Consider the following 25,391-nt stretch of genomic DNA (forward strand, 5'->3'; position numbering starts at 1 on the left):
CAAACAGATCAATTTCATTAATTCACCTTTACTATTCATGCTACATTTACAGAAGGAGAATGATTACATGACTTTGTGAATGCAGAGTTGGACACTGCCTTCCTTTCAATGTAAAAGATAGATGATACAACCATGGCATGCCATCACATATATACATATACTTGTATATTCCCAAAAACAAAAATGCCCATGATAATTTTTATTGCAGAACACAATAATTTAACAACCATGTACATGTATACATATAATTACATTTAGTTTTTTTCTTACTATCTTTATTTCTAAGTACAAGTTTTGAATTGATGTATGTTTTGTAAAATGTAGTCATTTTAAATTGTTGATAACTTTACTTTTGAATGTTTGAAATGTTGTATGTTTATGTAAAAACAATCATTTTAATTAGTTTTTAAATATTTTTATTTCTGAATATTTAAAAGTTAAAAATTATTGTATATTTATGTAGTCATTTTAGTTAGTTTTTCTACATTTATATTTCAAATTAAACAAGTTAGAAATGAGGACTTTTTATTTGGTTCATTTTACTTTATATTGCAATAAACACAGAAGAACAGTTTTATATTGTCTTTTTAAGTTGATGTCAGTTTCCACATCCATTATTTCTTGCAAGACTTCATAATTTTTTACAATTTCATTATTTTTTCTTGAATATGTAAAAAACAGTTTAGGGTCGGCAGTGAAAAACTAGGTGGGGTCAGGTAACCGGAACCAAACAAATTTTTTTGAAAATACACAAAAGACAAGGCATGCAATTGCCTCAAAATGAAATGTGAAATTTCTAGTGGGTTCACTGAAAATACTTGGTCATTTAAATGTAGCTTTATGATGACATGCAATGAACACAATATCTCTTGGTTATACAACCGAAATATTGTGCAAGTAGTTACATGATACACTGTACTTGCTTACAATACAAATTTGGTATCCATCAGTATCCCATAACAGTAGATAAAATGTAAGGATGGCAAGGGAAATAAATCTTGCATCCAAGAGCACAGAAATGTAAATGTCAAACTCATTAAAATGGATGTTTTGAAGCATAGCATAAATATCTATACTAATCCAGGTACTTGTCTGCATATATTATATGATATTCCAGCATCTAAAATATATTCATTCACTTTTGTTCTGTCCAAGAAATTCTTTGAAATAAGTGGTTTAAAATATTGGGAATTCACAAAACATGAGTATATTCATGTTCTTTGTATAAAATATCAGAGCATAATAAAATGATACATGTGATATCTCATTATTAAGTATTTACATTATTTTACAAATGTCTCAGCTGCAGAACTTGTTCCTTTTTAATGTCAGATTGTACCTTATTGTTTCCATATATGTATTCAGAAGCAAGTATACACCCAAAACTATCATTGACAACTATTTGTTTTTTAGTGTAAAAATTGTTCTGTTGTTGCTGGGTTTTTTTTGTTTGTTTTTTTCAAAATCATTATGCAATGTACTATTGATATATTTACATGGAAATTTGAATGCAGAGAGAGAGAGCAGCTGTGCAATTCTGATGCAATTTTGACTTAAAGACTTAAGATATGTCATCATCATAACTGCACCTACATATATTGTACATGTACTATATTCTATTTTCCACACAAATGAAGTATTCATAATCATACAAACAAACTGGTAACGTCAGCTGTCTATTAAACAGCCTATAAATGATGCTACATGTAAAGATGCATATATATATATCTTCACGTTTCCACTTCATAAGATAAGTTTTGGCTTATTCTTTGTTTGTTTCTTTCTACACACAGGCAGCCTCAATTCTTTTTGGTTTTATTCCAGATATACACATGGACATTGATGGTCAGAAACCCTATTGTTTATTTCACTCCAGGTATTCACATGGACATTATAATTCCTGATGGTCAGAAACCCTATTGTTTATTTCACTCCAGGTATACACATGGACATTATAATTCCTGATGGTCAGAAACCCTATTGTTTATTTCACTCCAGGTATTCACATGGACATTATAATTCCTGATGGTCAGAAACCCTATTGTTTATTTCACTCCAGGTATATACATGGATATTATAATTCCTGATGGTCAGAAACCCTATTGTTTATTTCACTCCAGGTATTCACATGGACATTATAATTCCTGATGGTCAGAAACCCTATTGTTTATTTCACTCCAGGTATACACATGGACATTATAATTCCTGATGGTCAGAAACCCTATTGTTTATTTCACTTCAGGTATACACATGGACATTATAATTCCTGATGGTCAGAAACCTTATTGTTTATTCCACTCCAGGTATACACATGGGCATTATAATTTCTGATGGTCAGAAACCCTATTGACCAGGTATACACATTATAATTCCTAGCAGGTAGAACCCATGTTGTTTAGTCCACTCCAAAATAACTTAAAATTTGTAAAACAATACCAGTATATCTAGATTGTAAGATATCATAATTTATTCAAACACAATAATAATTCCCAGAGAAATTACCAAAGGTTACAAAGCACAGACAAAATAAGTAAAATATAAGAAAATTTAAACTTAAAATATACAATAAAAAAAAATTTAAAAAAGAAGATAAAATTGATAAAATTATAAATAATAATAATGAATTGATATGTTGTGTTGTTTTGCCTTGGGAGCTCAAATTGTACCTTACAGATTATGGTCTCCTAGATGCACTGTTCTTGGAATCTAGCTATTATTTCAACCTCTTGCAATCTCTTATCTCCATGGAAAGTACACCTTCATATCATTTTACCTACTAGACATATATCTATCTAGATATAAGATTATACATGTACACGCATGTCAGAACATGTATCAAATGTACCAGACAGACAGGACCAACAGACACACATATTAGATCACTGCAACCTCTCAGAGAAGAATACAGCAGGCTGAACCTTTATAGTATCGATTAACCTCATAAACAGAAAAAAGTAACAATATTGAACACAACAAAAATATCCAGGATTTTGTTTTTAATTTGAAGTTACGTTTCCTGCGAGCACAGTTCATTTACAAAGGTTAATAATTATAGCTTAATCCACATGAATTCATATTCCTAAAGTGAACTGTCTAATCTTTTAGAGACATATTGGCTGAATACAGATATGATAGTCTGAATTTATATTTCAGGCCTGCATATAGTACAATTTACATTCTCATGTACTATTTTATAGTACATGTACCAGTAGCAGTGCAAGTTATCACTGGCGTCAATGCTAGCCCACTATATTTGCACTACAGTGCAATACCAAGCTATTATTGCACACAAGTATGCTAATGAGTATGTGACTTTTCCTGAAATCATGTGATCATACCGAATGACTTTATGGAATTTTCCTGTTTTGGATAAACGTAGTAGAACCCAATGAGGTGTGCCAGAGTGGACACTCAGGGTATTTGAACATTGTGCTTGCAGTGTTTTCTGTTCCACTTTCACTGGCTTTTGTTCTTGAAAGTACAGCTGCAGAGAATACTGCAAGCACTCATAATCACTAGCACTAACACGTCATGGGGGTTCTGTCATATACATAAGTATTACATATAGGTATTCAGCCTTACAGCATACAGAAAAACACATGATTCAATCAATTGGAGATCAAACCTCATTACTGGATGAATCATCATCTTTTCAATGTAACTACACAGTTCTCTTCAACAAATAATAATGAGTCACCAGGAATTTTTACTTGCCTTACAAACAAAATGTGTCTTTGAATCAGCTGTACCACTTCTATTTTTCAATAAAATGGGTACTTTGACTCTCTTATGAAGGTTTAGATAATCATTAGGCAAAAGCCAAGTATTTAGCTCTTTTAATAACCAACTGAAAATACTAGCATAAAACATAAAAACTCAATACTACATGTAGAATATATGTAGTATAATAAATTAAAAGGAAAAGTTCAGTCAGATTTATTTCTATAGTTTAAACCATTCATAGTATTATTATTGTCACAAGTAAAAACAATTATAATGAACCGTACCAATCTGATGTTGGCTAATCGTTCATTGTTATTTCACCTTGGTATTTTTGCTTCAAAATACATGTTTTTGTTTTCGTCGACCACCTCCTCTACGTCATCGTCACAAAAGTAAACATGTATCACGAAGGTCAATTGAAGCAAAAATACTGAGGTAAAATAACAATGAATGATTAGCCGACATCTACATCTATATCGGATTTTAATCAGATTGTGACCTGTACATGCTGATGAAGTACATACCTCACTGTTGTAGCAGGAATTGAAATGACATTTCATAATTTATTGATTTTCCATTGACCTTACCTTGGAGGTCATAGTTGCCTCAACAACCTGAGACACTATTAAATCTGTACAATGTGAAAGTCACCTGCTGCATACGGATGATAAAAATGTACATTTAATATGCTATATCATCATCATCATCATCATCATCATCTCACCACCACCACCACCACCACCACCACCTCCATCATCATCATCATCATCATCATCATCTCACCACCACCACCACCACCGACACCACCACCTCCATCATTGTCATCATCATCTCACCACCCCCACCACCACCATCATTGTCATCACCATCTCACCACCATCATTGTCACCACCATCATTGTCACCACCATCTCACCACCACCACCACCATCACCATCATCATCATCATCATCATCATCATCCTCATCATCATCATCATCATCATCATCATCATCATCATCATCATCCAGCTCAAGTAGATGTTGTTTTCACCCTGACAAGCTTAAATGTCACTGACAATTTTTTAAAGGCAGTGCAAAATAATGGCTCTAACATAGTCACTCTATTGTACATGTACATGTACTCATCTGGGATAGTGCTCGAGTATAACAAGGTCACAGATCCAGCCAATAAACAGACTATCTGTGCTCATCAGCTCAAGTAAATGTCATTTTCATCCTGACAGGGCTAAATGTCATTGACAATTTTTTAAAGGCAGTGCAAAATAATGGCGCTTCAACATTCTCTCCACTTTACAAGTATATTGGGAATGCACACATATAGCAAAGCCACTACACAGCTAGACTACATTCTATCTGTGCTCATTATCTCTCATAGATCACTCATAGGAAATTGATATTTTTGTTCTGACAGGGTGAAATGTTATAATATTGACAGTTTTTTATGGAAGCGTGAAATTATTCATCTTGAAATATTTACCCCATTTTCAGGTACTCATCTGGGACACAAGATGCAGGTTCACAATACTCTATTTACGTGTAACGCTGACAGATTGCAATCAGGTGTGACCAATTATGGCATAATTGGCCACTGTGCTTTTATTGTCTACATAAACATCTCTAATAAGACTGTGACCCTTTTTTGACGTACATCTAGGAATTGTAAAACTGCATTATTTATCAAGCTAGTAGGAGCAGCTTTTGAAGTGTGTTGATATTTCAGTTGCTGACCAGCACTCATTGAACCTGATGAGAATACCGCTATGACATAACACACAAGTTAGCCCAAAATATCAGTGGATGGAGTAAAATCATTTCCTTGGCAGTATCCTTCATTGCTGTCACATTAATAATCAACATTAAATACAACATTCATATGTATGAGATGCAATATAGTAATTGTGGGAATTATATAAACACAAACTTAAAATGAATTGTTACAAGAAATACATTATTAATGATAACCTTACCACATCTCTTTGTAAGGAAAAATTGAGAGAGAAATATTATGGCAAGCTAACATTTCTAAAATAGAATTTCAAAAAAAAATATAACAGTAAATTCATGATTATGAAGCAATATTACACAATCTATAATTAAGGAATATTTACAACTTATGAATATGAATTATAGTATAATTTTGTAAATGTATAATAATGAAGAAATACCAAATGAAATATGCTTATGAATATAATGAAATATGCAGTATGATAATGAAATGTAATGAAATGCCACGCTTGTGAGCAAGTATAAAATATTGGCATCGAAGCATAGGTGTAATAGGGTATATGCAGTTTAACCATGTAGCTATATGAGGTACCAACCCAAGAGAATGGAGGACAAGTACACTCACATTGATACTCTAAATCATAGAATGAATTATGGTCATAGTTAAAGAAAGGACTTTTGCTGGTAGTGACATAGCCATTATTCAGATAGTATTAGATGTGCAGTACGTATCACCCAACTACAAGTAATCTATACTCTTAAATCACTTATCTGCAACTTTCAGCCATATTATATAAACTATATGCAAATGAAGCACCAGTTGCCAATTTCCCAGGGTTCAATTCAAGTCCATGCAAAGCCTCTAGATGTTAAGAAAATAATGGTTGCTATTTTTGTTATCTACTTTGTTCTTCTCTGGACTTACATATAAGCATCCATAATGAAGTTTTAATAATAATAATATTAATAATAATACATAATATTTCACTTTTCTTATTAGGAAAACGTAAAGACACATGTATATTTTTCAGAGGCTTTAAAACATCCTTCATAAATTTATGAGAGCTGCAGCCTTTACTTCACTTCTACTTTAAATCTTTGCAACTACATTGTACGTACAGTACTTCGAAGTCAGTCAGAAGTAAAAAATGTTGGTATTTGAATAATGAAGTCTAGTTCACCTGGATTTTTAATTTTTTTAATAATTCTGTTTAAGATGGCTGCATGAAGAAGATGAATCTTTACTATCTACTGTAATAATTAATAATTGCAAGTGTATACTATAGAATATATATGAATATGTTTTTCCCCCTTATTTCCATACATGTATGAATTCCATAAACCGATTTCCTTTTGTACATGTACGTGTATGAATTGCAAATTTAAAAACACACTATCCATTCAATATGATATCCTAAGTGCATAGAGTCCTCTTTTCACATCTAAGCATCTGCTTGATAAGAAGACAAGAGGTGTATTCCTTATGTAATATATGAATAAAACTGAATTTCAAAACCACTTCAAATACCGTCAAGATGATATCAAATATAGTTACAGGACACCAAACTCAGATGTTTCAGTTACAAATTGTACATAGAGACACTTCTTTTCATATTTGCTGTATTGATACGATCAATGTCTGGTGAAGTGGTGACAAAGGTCTTTGAATCCCCATGCAGAAAAAAATATTTTGATGGGGAGGCATTGTAATACACATGAATATGATGTATCTGTGTATGTATATCATGTGAGAGTGTGTGTATGTGTACATACATGTTAGATGTGTACATTTTTATGTAATACTATGTACATATGTAGGTACATATATGTATGTACATTTGTGTACATTGTATATGTACATGTATGTATGTGTACTTATATCTTTATGTGTGTGTGCATGCACACGTGCATGTGTGTATATGTATGTATGTATGTATGTATGTATGTATGTATGTATTTATGTGTGTACATGCATATGTACGTATGTATGTGTGTGTATGTGTATGTATGTGTATGTATGTGTGTATGTATGTATGTATGTATGTATGTATGTATGTATGTATGTATGTATGTACATGTATGTATGTATTTGTATGTATGTATGTGTGTATGTATGTATGTATGTATGTGTGTATGTATGTGTGTATGCCGACATCATACAAATGTATTTAGACCATACATGTAATATGAAAATAGCTTTTCTTAATAAATTGATTGAGGATATTTGCTAATTGACATCTAAGCAAACTGACTGAAATATACCAGTATCATGTGCATTGCAATTTCTGAAATGGAAAATATATACACATGCGAGTAAAATCTACCTGAAAGTTTGAAAGATATTAGATTTCCAATCTGATACTGAGGCTGTAAAATCCTTAGCCAAACATTTGTATATGAAACAAGATGATAAGCTGTATAATTGTACAAGATTCATTTCATTTCAAATACACACTATGATCAGATTACATGCACACGTATTTCAAATTGCTCTTTCATCTGCACATACAATGTTCCAACTCCAACTGGTATATGTACATGACTTAATTCAATAAAGGCAACAAAACTGTTGTGTGGGTGATATTGCTAGTATTTTAACAATTCCTTTGAATTTCGTTGATACCAATATCACGTCATCATGACACTACTCAAATTGTTTGTATTACCTTCTATGAGGACTTTAGAACTGTGGTATGGATTAACAGAACAATATTTGTGTTACTAGAGATGAACAAATTTTTTATATTTCATTTATACTATGATCACATGACATTACCAGCTGACTTGTCTCAAGTTGGATTCTTGAAAATAGCGCCAATGGCTTTGTAGCACAACTGTAATGTTTGGGCAATGATTGCTGTAATTTCCAGGGTTGATTGGTAGGATACCATTCTGTCTTGGTAAGTTTATTCATACTCAACCTTGTTGCTATTTTTGCATAAGATACTATTGGTTGTTGCTATGGTCTTGTTGCTAGGCATATACATGTATAAGTTGTTGAATGTTTATTCACTTGCCTACCCATCACTGTTTTTAGCTTTGCAATATACATACCATCATTTGACTACTGCTACATGTATGGACATGGGATGGTCATGGTTGCTAGGGTAAGATGTGTAAATATGTTTTGTACAACATCTGCAGAATGACACCTTTTTTCTTATTAGGAAAGCATAAAGGACACTTAGGTATATTTTCTAATTTGCACATCACTAATAGGGTCATCATGTCCTGTCCCATGAGTTACTTCTTAAACTCAGGCAATGTAATGTTCACACCTCTCCACAATTAATGTCACAAATTGTGGTCCATGTATACTAACTGCAGACCGTTTGTGTTTAATTTACAAAGGTTATAACAGACAAGCAGTTCACAGTTTTTAGCTTTGAACTTTTCGATCTGTCTTGGTTAACAATCCACATCAGAATGACAAATTCCATAGTTACAGCTGACCACTACTACAATTACGTTTAGTTTAATACAACAATCTCCGAAGCTCAATCACACCTCTACATGAATCAACAAGTATTAGTAATATTAGATCAATTAAAAGGTTTATAATATGGGATTGACTCCAAGTATATCAATTAAAACATGTATTTAGTATATGTATATGTATAGAGCTGAGCTTAATTTAGTGAAATTACAAGTGTTGGAAATATCAGCTGTTTTAAATTGAAAAATTGAAATCTACCGATATGAATCATTTTACAATATTTACCTGTGTGTAGGACAGTATGCTGGAGAAAGAGAACATTTGGTATTAACATATACATATAGTACATACAATGCAATAAATCCCATATAAACATGGAATTGAGTAGTTTTTTGTTCATGATATCCTGTTTTGGTTGCTAAAGTTAGAACCATGCCATACAGTCATTGTAAAATTCCTACAAACAGCCATCTGTAGCTGACAGGGAAGGTTTTTAATCTGAAATACGTCGATTATAATAATATGTACACTATACATTGGCATTTATTCATGTCATGTCTCGTGTCGTGTTTCTGGACATATTGACTGACAGATGTATATCCCAAAGCACTATTCCAACTATTTTGATCACATGGAGTGTATACATGTATGATATAGTCTGCCAACAAATCAGGGTAACTAATTTGTATAACCATTTACATATTCAATACTTTGCATGTAATTTGCTTTCGGTTTCACAATCGATTACATTTTGTGTCCAAGTCTAAATATGTTAAGAATAATATTCAGTGAAGACTGTTGCAGACAATTATTGCAAATTCATCTTTTATACATCTACATGTACCTGAACATGGCATAATGCCATATTTAAGAATAAGAAGTACACAAATACACATACAGTCATGTACTTGCAATAGATTGGCAGACAGCTAGTCAAGGTATTACCATCTCATTCCAACAGTAACCATATATGAGTATCATGTCATTAGGAATGTAAATACATGTAGCTGGACACTATAATACACATCCTGGTATCAGTTTCTAACTTTAACTACAAGATGTACATGTACAACATATTATTACATATGTACCAGTGATTACTTGCACCAGTGCAGACACATACTAGGGGTATTTATACTGCAGTATAACATTATTACATACCTGAATGTGTGCAAATGATATGCAAATAAGGGAACAATCATTTGCTCAAGAAATAAAAATTTGCTTTTTCAGATAAAACTATGTAATAATGACAGAATCCCATTCGACCTGAGTTCCACTGTGGGTATTTGCACTCATACTTGCTGTGTTTTCTACTGCACATTATTTGCTATGATTGTGAAAGTAAGGCTGCAGAGAACACTTCAAGTACTCATGCAAATGCCTGACATACACCACACTTGCACTCGCCCATCATGGGGTTTTGTCATATCATTTTGGACAATATCGCCTAAATGGACTGAAGGATTCAGCTTTGTGTACATTCCTGTAATTATACCCATGTTTAGCTTATGTTTACATGAGCAATGTTAAACAAATTATGAATCTGTCAGGCTTTAGCTCAGGTACATGTACATGTAACTTTTTATAGTTTTTCCATAAATTTATGCTTGTGTTCAAATTAGGATTGAAATTTCGATGTCATAAGCAGTTGTCTGGCCGAGTGATAGAAAAAAGTTACTGTAGAATATAAAAATGATCCCACAATAGAATTATATTGATAGGATAACATTATAATGCAAGAACATTAGATGGAAACCCTGGTCTTTAAAATTACATCAAAATTATAAATGGTTCAATCCTTTTCATTACTCATGTTGAATTAGATGTTTACTAGTCATTAATGGTATATTGGCGTACATGATGTCTGATGTAATCAGTGTGAATAAACAGTCTGGAGTATTTTAATTGCCTTTGTCAACAAATTGTAAATCTGAGGGACACTCAAGGTTTGACTGTACAATAGCAGGCTTCAGCAACTGGCACATAATAAAGACACTGAAAATAACAATAAATATCATAACACAAAGAGTTTTTGTTACAGCTTCCAAGACTTTGTTAATAATCGTTATACATACATGTACGGTATTCCATTCAATGTTCCATAATCTCAAATAACCTCAACACTATTAATTTCGTTCCTGTTCTGGAATATTTTATATGATTATTATTAACAACATTTGCCAAAAGAGCAAATCATTTCTATAACTTATAAGCAGTATATATTAAATCATTTTTGACAAAAGAAAATTTGGTGTTTAATTTAACAGGAAAGTTATTTGTCATATGATAAATGTCTGTCTGTCTGTCTGTCTGTCTGTCTCTGTCTCTCTCTCTCTCTCTCTCTCTCTCGCTCTCTCTCTTTCTTTCTCTCTCTGTAGTTATACATGTAAATGTAACTGAGGCACTGAAAAAGTGACAGCTTTGTAACATTGAGTCATTTTCTCCTTTACAAGAAGGAATAATAAGCAAGTTAAGTAAGTATGGCCTTGGTGAGACAGACATCACACTGTTTATGAGGACAATTTAAAGGTTCACTGTCTGAGACAGTATATTCGGCCTTCAAATCTGTATGTAGGTGATAATAAATTGTCACATGAAAACAGCCATACAATAAGTGTACATAAATTTAGTGCTAATGCTCTTATACACATGCCACTGTGTTTTCTGTGTCTACATTTTAACAACTGAAAACAAATGAACCACCCAAAGTATAAAAATAAAACAGCATAAAAAATATGCATAATCGCTGACAACATATTGTCACACATGTTGTGCACATAGATGGACTAAACAAACAAATTACTGTGTCATATACATTTCAAACTAAATACTCATGAATATTCATTGTTCATCTAATGCATATCTGCTAAGTCTCATGATGCAACAGTGCTAGTGCAATTAAGGTAAAAAAAAAACGCTTCAAGTTGGTGTATCTTGGCAGTAAAGCAAACTTCATGTGATGTGAATTAAATTACAAATTGATTCTCAGAATCCAAACTTTATAAAAAATGCCTTTATTTCCTGGAGTGATGTTCCCTTTAAGGGTACTAATAAGTAGGTAATATTTACCTGAGTTCCCTAAATATTAAATAATATGTCCATAAATTTTCCATCCTCATCACACAATCAGCGGTAGCCTGAGTGGGCTACCATCAGCAATTTATAGTAGTCCCATCACAAGAATTGGTAGTCCGTTGGCATGGGACTATAGTTATTTTTGAGCCCTGATGTATATTAGCAGGTTTCACCACTCTGATTTCTAGGACAACCAAACCTTACCAAAAGACACTGAACTTGACATACATACAGTAATACAGTTCCTTTGACTAATCAACATAGCAGGTAATAGATAAATGAACATGTGTTACTAGTCCATTTGAATATTTTGACCCCCAGGTCAGGTATACATTACACATGTATTAATACATATCTAGGAATTTGAAATTCATATCTGTATTCAGAAAAGGATAACATACTATTAAGCTGATATACACGTATCACTGCACAATAGAGTTACCTGTAGATATACAAAATGAATACCATATGGTCCAAACACCATTTATTTTCAAATATTTCTCTTATCTTTTTGTTTATCCCTTTTAAAAATTATTAGCTCTACTTGACAAAAACATTTATTACCATACATATGTTTTCATCATTGTGGTTAGAGTGACCAGCAACATACATAATCTAGGTTATAAAATGATATAAAAAGACTTCCAACAATTCTAAGATATTAGTTAAACGGGATAATATTTGGGAATTTCATTTTCATTTTTTGATAATGTCAGTCATATTCAAGATTTGGTATTTCATTCAGATCTGTTTTCACAATTACTGTTTGTAACTCATAGTTGAGAAAAGGCAAAATTAAAACCTAGCGAAAAATACTTAATTATGCAGACGTTTATAATTCTTTTTCTAATGTGAAATAGTGAGAATTTTTCAAATTATTAAAACTGTAATACTTACTTAATCAATATTTAATCCTGTTTTTTATAAAGAAAACAAATTTTACATTTTCAGCCAGTAAAATGTTAAAATGTGGCAGCTTGTTGTGTTGCCAGGAGTCCGACATGAATGCAGACAATACCTAGAAGTATTTGCCCTATTTCCTTGTACTACAATGGTAATGACGTAGTTGCACACAAGAACGGCTAAGACATAAATTTGTGATCAAAGCACAAAATTTATGCTATCAATTATTATAATCAAAATATAATATATTTATATATTCATATATTGTCTACTTGCTACATTGTAATATAAAACTGAAATGATAACAATCAATATATTAATATGTTATCACCAGTGTGCCGATGCCCTGTAAGCAAATTTGATGCATCACTGACGCACACAATTTCAAGTGATGCACCAAAATTTGGTGTTCCCCATATCTCTTACTAAATGGTGACGCAGAAGAAATACTTTCTTTTTTTTTCATTTTGACTCACAACAACAAAATTTGGGTATCATTAGAAGGCACTCTGGTTATCACATATTATTTCACTCTTTTCAGTATGTATATGTACAAATGCTGTCAATTTGTGAATATTTTCCTTTGTACTTCTGTGTATAGATACATACAAATGTACCATAATTCATACAATGACGCAAGATAAACATCTTACTGATAAATCATGCATTTGTGCCTTCTTTGTGAATTGAATGGATTCCGTTATGTATATAACAGTGGATGATATTATACTAACTATGGACTATTACATGATTTCATGTTATTTTCATTTTACTGTTATCCATTTAATTTATATAACTGCTACATGTTTTCAACAAAGTAGCCAAAAATAAATTGTGTAGTTCCACGTGGGAGGTAATGACACAATTAGTGATAATGACAAAGCCAGACAGATACTGAGAGACAGAGAATGGGACAGACAGACAGATAGGCAGGCAGGCAGACAGACAGGCAGGCAGGCAGACAGACAGACAGACAGACAGACAGACAGACAGACAGACAGACAGACAGGTAGACTGGCACAGGCAGGCAGGCAGACAACAGAGACAGACAGACAGACAGACAGACAGACAGACAGACAGACAGACAGACAGACAGACAGACAGACAGACAGACAGACAGACAGACAGACAGACAGGCAAATAGAAATGAGACAGACTGGGGAAGAAAGAGAGGGATGAAAAAAAGCTTATTTTTTCATCGATCATTTCTCTTGCTTTTGTATCCAAATTAACCAGTGAGGTTACAGAGTATGACTAAGGGCTAAATTCGTGATTCAAACATTAATCAATAAGTGTATGTATGGAAGTTAAACAAATGAATAGACATCATAATGTTGAAATGCTAGGAAAGCCATCGGGCATTGTTCTAGAATGAATTGGTAGTTGGTAAATTAAATGAAAATGATTGACTGCATTACACATACACATGCAAGCAGCTCTAAATGTATGATGAATAGTCACTATGTAGACCAATTTCAATCAAAACTTGAGACAAAACAAATAGCAAGATAATATTAAATTTCCATGGAAAGCTGTTATTCTGCATCAAAAGGAATACATTTCAAATACATTTATCAACTTGTAGTAGGTATATGTGGAATCATGATGATAGGCAAATGGTTAGAGTGGCTGGCTTTGAATCTGCAGGTTGCAGGTTAGACCCCATCGCTGTCATTTGTCTCTGAATGTCTAAAGTCCTTGGGCAAGATTTGAACCATGATTGTGCCTCAGTCAATCCAGCTGTATAATTGGGGACCTGGTAGGACAGAGGTTGCAATATGAATGCTTTAATCCTATGTGCTTATTAAGGCTGCAATGGATTGTATGCTCCACAGGGAGTTGAGGAAGTATAAAGGGCTGTTGTGCTGTTATAGATAATAATTGTAAAGTGCTTTGAACTCAAAGTGGGAAAACGCTATATAAACACCAACATTATTATTATTATGCATGTTGTTGGAGTTTTTATCATCTCCTGAAAATAATGTTATGCAGTGAAGAAAAATATCTTTTTATCTATAATTTTCAGCATCTTTGTTCCAGTATCATGTACTTTAATGCACTAGCTGCAACTGAAAAATGTTTTTAAAAAACGTTTTGTTTGATACAAAACTATCTACATACTATTAACATAATATCTCTATACTATTAACATAACGTTTACAAACTGTTAACATAACATTTGCATACTATTAACATAACATTTGCATACAATTAACATAGTATTTGCATTTTGTTTGTATTTGCATACTATTAACATAATCTTTGCACATTATTAATATATACATCTCTGTATGCAAACATCGTTTACTGTTTGCTGTACAGATATAAAGTGACTTATCTGATATGGCAAAGAGCCATAACTTACAATTTATGGGGAATAACTTCCTAGTAGTCTCTAAAATCACTTCTGATGCTGTCAAACATTTCATTTCAGCTGTGATGTTGCCTTAAAGTGATAGTTGACACAACAATGTGAACAAAGTTCATGCTACTTAACGCAATCAAACTCCTTGTACTATTGGCAGTGACGTACCCTTTGTAATTGCTACATCACTCAGTGTCACTTTCATGATTTGAAGTATTCTTTGATGAAACTGTCAGGTGCCGTCTGTAATTTGACACAAATACATTTATGAACATGTGACCACCAAATATTTGCCAGTCTCTAAACAACATAATGTGAAGGCTGATTTTCATTCTTTTGCATCATTCTTCTAATTCTAAATGTATTTTCACTTTCAGTTTTGTATCATAACTTGCCACGAGATAAGTGTCTCAAACTATACTATAATTTATGATACTTGATAGTGAGAAATACACAATAATTCTTTTCAATGAAGAGGAATCATGGCTCATCCCATTTTGTTACTACCCATGTTTGTATTAAAGCATATGAAAGTGTATGTGTGTGTTAATGTTAATATTATGTAAATCATATGCAAATTATTATGCAAATGATCAGTCATGGTTGCCATCATCAATCACTGCTGTATCAAACTGTTTGACATGGTGAGACTATCTCTTTTCTACATTATAAATTTCTCTGTTCTCTTTTAATACTTAAACATGCATCATTTTCAAACACTAAGGATTAAGAATTACAGTGAATTGATTTTGCTCAAGATTTTTTCGTCAGAAAATTCAACTTCAAACTTTGTAAATAGCAAACTTGATGAACTGTACATTTTTAAGTGTTGAATCTGATGTGATTTATAAGTGAGATTAAATCATACTACTTACAACTCATAATTAGAATAGTTAATAATATACATTCTACCATTACTAAGTAAATAAAAGTGGAATTCCTGGGTTGTGCAGATATTTTGGCTATGTACAACATCAAATTTATTTCATTAATATTTCAGAAGAAAGTAATTTCATACGCAGATGTGTAGAAATAAATATGCAATCACACTGATAATTTTTTGTTCATTTATTCAAACTCAGAGATCATAAGTTTGTTTTAAATGATAATCAATTAATTAATTAATACAAACTTTATCCTAAATTAGGCTATTTCATTGGTGCTCTTCCTTATAAATAGTTTTTGTATATATATTTGTCATTTCTGTTAAGATATGCTGTGACTCATTTGAAAACCTAGTGATGTCAGAGTGTGTTTATCTGAGGGTATATGGTCAGAATCCCATACAGCTTTTCACATATTGCACAGACTCCCATCAAACATCAAACATTCGTCAGTATACAGAAAGTAATGCTAATTTTAACAAAGCAATTTTCTTTTTGCTAAAGGCAGTATTAAAGATGGTAGAAACTACCGAAGTTGTTCAGGTTATTTACTTGGATTCCTCACCAAAATTAAGATGCACTAGCTGAAACTGGAACATAAAACTGTTTAGTTAGATAAAATGACTTTACATGTATTAATACAGTACAGACTTAACCGTACTGGATCAACTATGGGTAACTGTATTTGTGTAACTGTACATATAATATAGTACATGTATATAATAAATCCAACCAAACTGATTTTAGGGTTCTCACCCTAAAATCTGTGCCCCCACCTCCACCCCAACATGACAATAATGTCAATTTATTACTGTACTTGAACTACTACTTCCTATGGATAAATCAGATTGGTATTTTTAATACTTTTTGATGAATATATTGATGGTTGTCAGATCGAAAAAAATAATACTCCAGTTACAGCTGAGTGCAGCTTTAACATATTTTCCCGTTGTTACTGGTTTTTAAAACCTAAAAATACTGGCAGTGTAACTGTGTTGTCAAACAAAAGCAGAAGATGTCGACATGTCAACTAAATGTACAGAACTAGTATACCTGCATTTATCTGTGATGCCACTCTCATCGCAATGACAACCACTGTACAAATATTCTTTATATTTGTAGAATAATAAAGGAAACAAAACTGTACATTCAAAACCTTGTCTTTTCACTTCAGAATGCACTGAATTATATCCAATTGAACATTCAAAACTTTTCTTAAAACTAGATTTTAGTTTTTCTAATCTTCTTACTATATCACCAATCAATATCAATAATGACCAAATTCAATTGTTAATGAAAGAATGTTTTGAAGTGTTACCTAATGAAAACATTCATTGTCAAACATGTAACAATACTAACTATATACAGTACGGATTTGTCACAAAATAACAAATTAACTTTGAAATCCATGTATATGTAGACTCAGGTTTTGAACAAAGCAGCTAAATTATTCATGTTATTACACACATATTTGCCTTAGTAATTGCACTGAACCCGAATGATTACCGATTGTGTGTAGTGCCTTCAGGCAATTTGGTATCTTTTTTCCACAGTGGTACTAATCACAAAGGCAATATAATATGCCATAGTACAATTTTCAAGTGTCTCCATGTTAAGGGTGTACAGGTGTGGGTGACTTCCTTTCAAATTTAACAGTAAAATATTGTATAGTAACTCTTATGCACAGTGTAGCTTTTAATATAGCTTATAATTTATGTTTATTGTAGAAATAAAAATCAGAGCTTCTCATGTGAAGTCTATATTAAATTTTATCAAATTTTATAAATAAATGTATGTGTAAATGTCAGATTATGTGGCCTCAGATGGATGAATCATTAGTAAAGTAAAAATGTTAAGTGTATTTCAAAGTTTACAATATACATGTGTACTTTCACTCTCATAACTTATCTGTTGGACATTTTGTTCTCCTTCTAAATTTCTACACATACAAATAAGTTCTAGGAACGCTATGTCATTGTCTGAGACATGGCAGACGCCAATTCATGTTCATGTATTTGGGTCATATTGACGGCATGGCCTCTTTTCATCTGTTTCACGATTTTGCTGCGCGCGGTAGATTCTTTGATCCTTTTGTCGGTAATCGTTCAACCATAGTAAAAACGATACTCATAATACGATAACGGACATACAAAGAAAATATATTGCATGAGCACATGCACTTTCGAATTTAAAAAAAAAAAAGAAGAAGAAAGAAAATAAATTATTTTTCTGGCATTCTGTATTTTTTCGAATTACTTTCGTCTTCCGCCACGGTGAGTTTTTGTGAGATTTATGATGCACAATGGGTAATTTCCCAATTAATTTCACTTACCAGTCGTTTCACTTATTTGCTGCATCCGATTGAAGTCCAAATTATATGATATCAATTTTGGATCTGCTGTGCTCAGAGAGAAAATGCCACCGCCAGGGTAAGCACTTTCAATTTCTCGTACAACAGACGGGTCATATGGTCTCCAGCGGCCCTGATCGTTGAGCCATTCCCATACAAAGACGGCTGGAGAAGTATCAGTCGAGCTCGTCGCCATCTTCTCTTTCTCTCTCGAACAGCCTAGCCGCACAAGGGGATTCCTCCGTCGAGTAGGGACTCGACCATTAATAAAAAGGTGAGGTTGATACCCATGGAGGGTGATGACCTTATTACTAGAAATATAACTTTAAAATTAGTACGATAGACGTGTGTCTTATTACCTTTTTTATTCATTAGCTATGATTTCTATCTCTAAACACTACCAATCACTCAGAATTTGAGGACGTTTATTTTCAAATGATTGTATTAAAAGTATATCCCCATATGTGGTAATAGTAGTTACTTCGGGTACATAAATTAGTAAGTGACGTAAGAATGATAAACAAGACTAAAGGATTATGGGTATATCACTTTTACCTTGGCGAAATTGGTACTTTAATTTCTATTTTTTGATAATTTTAGGTAAAATATGGTGTCGGTTCAAATTCAAGTTAAAATTAACTATATTGGTGCCAGCAAATGTTAGCAGTCTCGCAAAATCACTCCATAGCAACACACACGGTAGCGTACACTAACTGAAACCTATTCACTAGAGACGGTTTTGGTATTAATCCGCTTACGCCAAAAATAGTTGAAAATGTTCACAAATTTGGAGGTTTAATTACATAAATACATATAAGTACTTTATAATATAGTGAAATAATTAAAGGAAAACATTTAGCAAAGTTTTAGAGGTCAAAGTAGCGAAAGGGAGATCTACTTTTTTTAGTTGTGTTTACACGTACTGAGAAAAGGGTTAGCAGTTACACGGTCTGTCACCTGAAACTGGTACCTTGCATTCCTCTCGATCGATCGAGTTCATGTATATGTTGCACCTGTAAATACATATTATTTATATTTGTACTCAAAAGATGTCTATAGAATTGGCGTAAAAGGTAAAAATGGATGACGTTAGAATCGAGTGGATTAGCAGTAAGGTTTCTGTTGGCCTAGATATCACAGATCCAACTGTCTTCGAAGAGCTCCTCAATGCAGACGATGGCGAATATGAACGAGAATTAGCTAAGTATTTGAACGAAACATGTGCTGAAGGACAGTCCACAATACTCTTCTATAAAAGCCTGAAGGAAGATGAAATCGAAGTTGAAGTTGAAATAGGTATGTATTATCTTCGATAACTGATAGCATGTTGTGTCAATTTTGAGAACCGATTACAACAAGATATAAACACTATACAGACTTTACACTGTACACAGGTCTCTTGTGCCACATCAAATCATAAATGTGGTGCCAGGATAAAAGTATTTAAGTAACACTCAAAATGGCAGGTGGTAGCCATTTCATAAATCGATACTATATTGGAAAATACATTATATAGGTACTGCTAGAGTATATAGTACTTGTCTTTCTAACTAACAGTCGGGGGAGGGGACTGTCTATTATCTAATATCTAAACATTGGAGGTAGCCCTGTATAGTTTGATGTTTTCTATTGAGAAAGAGATGATGTTTTCAGGAATCTAATGGAAAGAACCAGAAAATTTCCCCAAGTATTTCCAAAAGTACTCCTCAAGTCGTTTTGGTATATTAGTATATGACAATGAAATTGTTATTTTATTAAATGACACTTCCCATTTACTCTCATGACACAATTTGTTTTGTTTATCCATACCCAGACTGAAATAGTACCATTTTCATTTTTAACAATAACTACATAAATGTTATTCCGTGTCATGTAATCTTCAGTTTTCGTCACATATTGATAAGTATGGCATGTGTAATGCATGTACATGTTGTAGTTTGACCTATACTTTACTTCATTGACGTGCACCCATTAACAGAAATCTTACTCTCTATCTTTTTTTTGATGAAATCTTTTTTCAGAACCTTCTGAATTGGAGGAAGAGCTTGGTGAAGAAGATGGAGAGAAGGGAGAAGGTGAGCCACAAGCTATCGAAGGTGGTGAAGAACAACCACAGGACCAACAATCCCAGGGTGCTAATGGTATAGAACCACCAGAAACACCAGCTGAAACTCCAGTTGAAGATGGAGAAAAACCAAGTAAGTCATCAGTAACTGACATGAAGAACTTCATCTATAGCAGTGATAATGGCACATATAGTGTATGCATTTGATGTTTGATGAAGTCAAGTGATCATAATCATGACTTAATATTGAACTGTTACTACTAATGATATCAGTATCAGGGTAGAGACCCACCATGTGGGGTGGAGTGTGAAGTAAGACTATAATGATTACATGGGTGGCATTAGAGATCAGAACAAAAAAACAATATACACACATACTTTACATACCAAACCCGAACACATGAGATTGAGGGACCTTACTTTTAGGCACATTTCCTGATTTCATTTACATCATGGAATGTATTAAGATAAGAGAAAGTACATGAATGTATGTATATCAACATGATGAGAATTACAACTTTTTTTTACACTCACTTTTATTTCAGAGAAGGGAAAGAAAAAGAAGGGCAGAAAATCAGCTGTACCTGAGGAAGATAAGAAAGAAGAAGAGGAAGAGAAAAAGGAAGAAATTAAAGTAGAAGAAAGTCAAGCTGAAACTGGTGAGGGTGAAGATGGTGAAGGTTCCCAAGCAGCTTCTGAAGAGAAAGCACCAATGACAGTAAGTGAATGTAGTTTCATTCTTTGTTCTATGCAGATGTCATAAACTAGTGTTTTTCTAAGGGACGGTAAGTTGGTAAAGTCTACCAAGGTTCCTTAGGTTTTTTACCATGGTTCCCAAACATACATAAGGAAATCTATGCAAAGTTTACCCAATGTTCCACCACGGTTACTGGAGTTCTGACACCTCAGCAAAGACAATTAGTGTATTTCTTATGTATTGTGGGTCATATTTAATGTAAAATGTGTGCACAGTGTGGTACATGTATATATTGGTGCATACAAATTGTATTGTGTATTTTCAGTACAAAGTGATAAAACCTAGCCATAACTTGGCACTTTTCACTTATGTAGTGATGTATATTGGTTTATTTGAAATTGATGCTTGAATAAAGTTTGAATAAAAATGTCCAATCATTCAACTGGATACCTATTGATAAAATGCATTGGTTTTATTTGTTCTTATAGAAAATAGTTATACAGAAGGTAGAGCGAACTATCCTTCACATGTGTCATGGTCATTTACCAGAAGAAGTTTCAGAGCAAGATTGTGTCTACTTCATCCGTAATACTCCTGGAATGGTAGAACTCCCTAACACCATTGAAGAAGCAGATGATATGCTCCCTAAGTACTTTGAATTTGGTATCCTGAATGGTCACTCTTTGGTCATGTTGGAACAGGTCATCAAGCAGGTAATGAAGCTGTGGAGATTTTTACCCTATATATTTTAACATTTTGTAAACCCTTAAATCATACAAAATTGGTTGATAATTCAAGATTGCATCAAATATATTTTCGAAAAAATTGTAATGAACAAGGACAAACCAGGATTTATATGAATCAGAGAAAACACAAGTTGAAATGCATCCATCACATCTGATTCTGAAGATTATTGATTTTGATACATATTATAATTTGTTGCAGCAGTCTCCTTAGACCCTACTGGTATCATGATATTAACCTTTCTCCTTTGTCTACATGTAGGTGTACATGCCATTATTGTCTTTCAACACCCACAAGAATGGAGATGGATCTCCAGTACAAGTGGCAGCAACTCCTAGGGACGACGATTTGGGGCTTGTTCCAGATGATGATGAATCTGTGGTATCAGCTGAATTCAATGTTGCAGAGGCTGCAAACAAAGCCTTACTTAGAGATGAATTCCTCATCAATATGCAAAAATTTGCCTCCCATATATCACGCACCATCCAGCAAATTGAAGGTGAAGTTCGGCTTGATATTCCCGATCTCAATTTAGAAGGTGATATTAATGAACTAGCAAAAGATGAAGAGTTGGTTAACCAAATTGAAAGTGCCTGTTTAGAATGGACACAGCAGATAGCTAGTGCTGTTGAAACGCAACTAAAGAAAACACCACAGGGAAATGGACCCTTAGCTGAAATTGATTTCTGGCGTGAACGCAATGCGGCATTGAGTGCGTTGAGTGAGCAATTGAAATTACCGACTGTTAGGAAGATGTTAGACACCCTAGCAAAGAAAGAAGGGCAAGATCAAGCCGTCCTTCAGAGCTTTGAACTTAATCGCTCTGAATTAAATAAATATTACACAGAAGCTAAAGACAATGTGCGATTCTTGTCAACCTTGGAGAGACATTTCAAAAATCTTACCCATGGTGCAGGATTCAGCATTGTACTAGATACTATTCCGTCCATGATGAATGCCCTCCGAATGGTCTGGATCATCTCAAGGCATTATAATAGAGATGAAAGGATGGTACCACTAATGGAGAGGATTGCCTGGGAATTAGCTGAGAGAGTTGTCAGGGTTATCAACATCAGAACAATATTCAAGTGAGTACATGTATATAATTATATGCTTGTTTTCACTTGTACATCAATTTATGTCATTATTTCCATGGTTTTCACTATAAAAAAAAACAATTCTGTGTACCTGCAATATAGAAATATGGTTTTACCTCATGCAAGGGGATGAAAATAGAAAAATATGGTTGACTTATTTTCACATACACCATATACATGTACAATGTATGTAGTGAATGGAGCAAAAGTCAGGTGTTAACCAAGAAATTGAATGATTGTTATTGTTATTGTTATGCATATGTTAGGTGGTCAGATTCTCTTTCAAATGAATGAGAATAATCTTAAGTAATGACCCTTCAAAATTGTTATATATATAATTTAAACTGAAACCATTTTTTTGGATAAATTTTGTATCTGATATTTAATTTCCTTCATAACCTAGATAATTAACTGCTCTCTTGTTTTTATAGGGAGACTCCACCGCAGATCAAAGCTAAGACGTCAGAAGCCAAAAAGACATTGGAGCTCTGGAAAGAATCCTACTTTGAAGTGAGAGCTAAGATTGAAGCCTCAGGAAGAGACTCAAGATGGGAGTTTGACAGAAAAAAGTTGTTTGAAAGAACAGATTACATGGCTACTATCTGTCAAAACATTCATGATGTGGCACAGGTATGTCATACTAATTTAGTATCAATATACTTAGCTCACAATGAAACAATTGATAAACTCAATTAGGAGCAAAAACCCACTGTTGTCAAGGAGTCAGTACAGTGTAGAAGCAAATGAGCAAGGTACATGTAATTTTGATTTGAAAATTTAGAAATCTTCAGAAAACTATGTGAATGATACATTTAAATAGTTAAATTAATTCCTGACTAGGTCAAATTTGTATTGTACCTTGCATGTAGATAGCTAGAAGTTTCACAAGAAGTACCCTTAAATATTTAATGAAATTTTCTTGAGACTTTCTCTTTCCATTATTAAGGTTTGAAATTACAGTAGCAGTTCCCCTGGTTACAATACCTCAATTTTGTCCAGCTACAAGGTAGTTTTTTCATCTAAAGGGAATTTCTTGAATGAACCAACTAATATTTGGCAGATTACTTGTACAATTTGCAGATTCAATACAAAATAAAGTGATGTTGTAAGTGGTATCTAAATTCTAATTACAATTTTGTCAAATCAAGAGGTTTTTTTTTACATCGTTCTTTCATTATTTGCCAGGTTCTTGAAGAGTTCTACAATATCTTTGGACCTGAGTTAAAGTCAGTTACTGGTGATCCCAAGAAAATTGAAGAAGTACTTAAAAGAGTAGATGGTTTAGTGGTTCCTCTTGAAGAGGTAAGTAAGATTCAAATAAAAGAAACACCTTTAATTCGTACTTTTGTACAACCCTATTGTATTATTGGGCCTGCACACAACAAACTAGATGTGAAAGAGAGTAAACATATTGTTTCCTTCAGGTCTAATTTTCATGAGAAGCCCATTTTAATCTGTTGAAGACTTTTTTTTTACTTTCCAAGTTCCTTATTGAGATGCCACTATGCTCACAATTTATACTAAGTGTATAGTGATAGATCTAAGAGAAACACCATCTGCACTTTAGCAAAGTATTCAAATAATGACAAGTCACAGCACTCCACTTTGTCAGTACACTTTAGAAACTTTGGCAAGAGAATTTTTTCATACATTTTTCTCGGCGCTATTTTCAGTCAACTGAACAAACCCCCTGAATTGTTAATCACTCTGTCTTAGCAGAATTTCTCAATTATAAGAAAATTAAATGAAATTTCTTGATACAAAAGTTTTTCAAAATATTTTTCAAAATGTTACTCTGTTATTTACTGGTTATGTTCCACTTCAGGTGAACTTCGACCCATTTGCTCTGAAACACGTCCACCAATGGAGGAATGTGATGGAGTGGTTTGATAAAGAGGTTATAGCCATTGAAGGGGAAGCCAAACACTTTATAGATGAATCTTTCAAGACGCTTAGATCTGCTGAGGGTGCTTTTGATATGTTGTTGAAATTCAAGCACATTAGATCCAGAGAAGCTATCAACTCTCAGATGATGAGGAAATTCAATGATATCCTACTACAGTATGGTAAAGAGGTAGGTAATGTTACAGTCAAAGGAAAAGTCAAAATACTTCACAGAGTAAGAAACATGATATGTCAATAGTATTGTAGACACTTGTATCAAGTGATATATAATCTAATGAGGAAATATGAAGAAGGACAAACGTAGGATTTTAAATTGGTATAGCTTATGATATGTACTTTTATATTAATGTATTACTCTCAAAACATAAAATTAAGTACTTGTGTATATAAGTCAACTGTGAACCTACATGTAAGCCAT

At 33.1% G+C, this 25,391-nt stretch overlaps 2 protein-coding genes across 4 annotated transcripts in view; one reads left to right on the top strand and one right to left on the bottom strand.

Moving 5' to 3' along the window:
• Window positions 1–18,661, bottom strand: part of LOC144448859 (E3 ubiquitin-protein ligase DTX4-like) — a 32,828-nt gene extending 14,167 nt beyond the window's left edge. The window contains exon 1 of the mRNA XM_078139171.1: window positions 18,448–18,661. Within this exon, the coding sequence (XP_077995297.1) occupies window positions 18,448–18,661 (214 nt within the window). The remainder of the gene's footprint in view (window positions 1–18,447) is intronic.
• A 766-nt stretch (window positions 18,662–19,427) lies between these two features.
• The window catches only part of LOC144449068 (dynein axonemal heavy chain 10-like), a 57,408-nt gene continuing 51,444 nt past the window's right edge, over window positions 19,428–25,391 (top strand). For all 3 annotated transcript variants that reach the window (XM_078139482.1, XM_078139483.1, XM_078139484.1), the window contains exons 1-8: window positions 19,428–19,761; window positions 20,487–20,663; window positions 21,076–21,248; window positions 21,716–21,940; window positions 22,233–23,059; window positions 23,500–23,698; window positions 24,254–24,370; window positions 24,894–25,142. In XM_078139482.1, the coding sequence (XP_077995608.1) occupies window positions 19,545–19,761; window positions 20,487–20,663; window positions 21,076–21,248; window positions 21,716–21,940; window positions 22,233–23,059; window positions 23,500–23,698; window positions 24,254–24,370; window positions 24,894–25,142 (2,184 nt within the window). In that variant the 5' untranslated portion in view covers window positions 19,428–19,544. The remainder of the gene's footprint in view (window positions 19,762–20,486; window positions 20,664–21,075; window positions 21,249–21,715; window positions 21,941–22,232; window positions 23,060–23,499; window positions 23,699–24,253; window positions 24,371–24,893; window positions 25,143–25,391) is intronic.

The sequence above is a fragment of the Glandiceps talaboti genome, chromosome 18, assembly GCF_964340395.1.
Source record: "Glandiceps talaboti chromosome 18, keGlaTala1.1, whole genome shotgun sequence".
NCBI classification, from domain to species: Eukaryota; Metazoa; Hemichordata; class Enteropneusta; family Spengelidae; genus Glandiceps; species Glandiceps talaboti.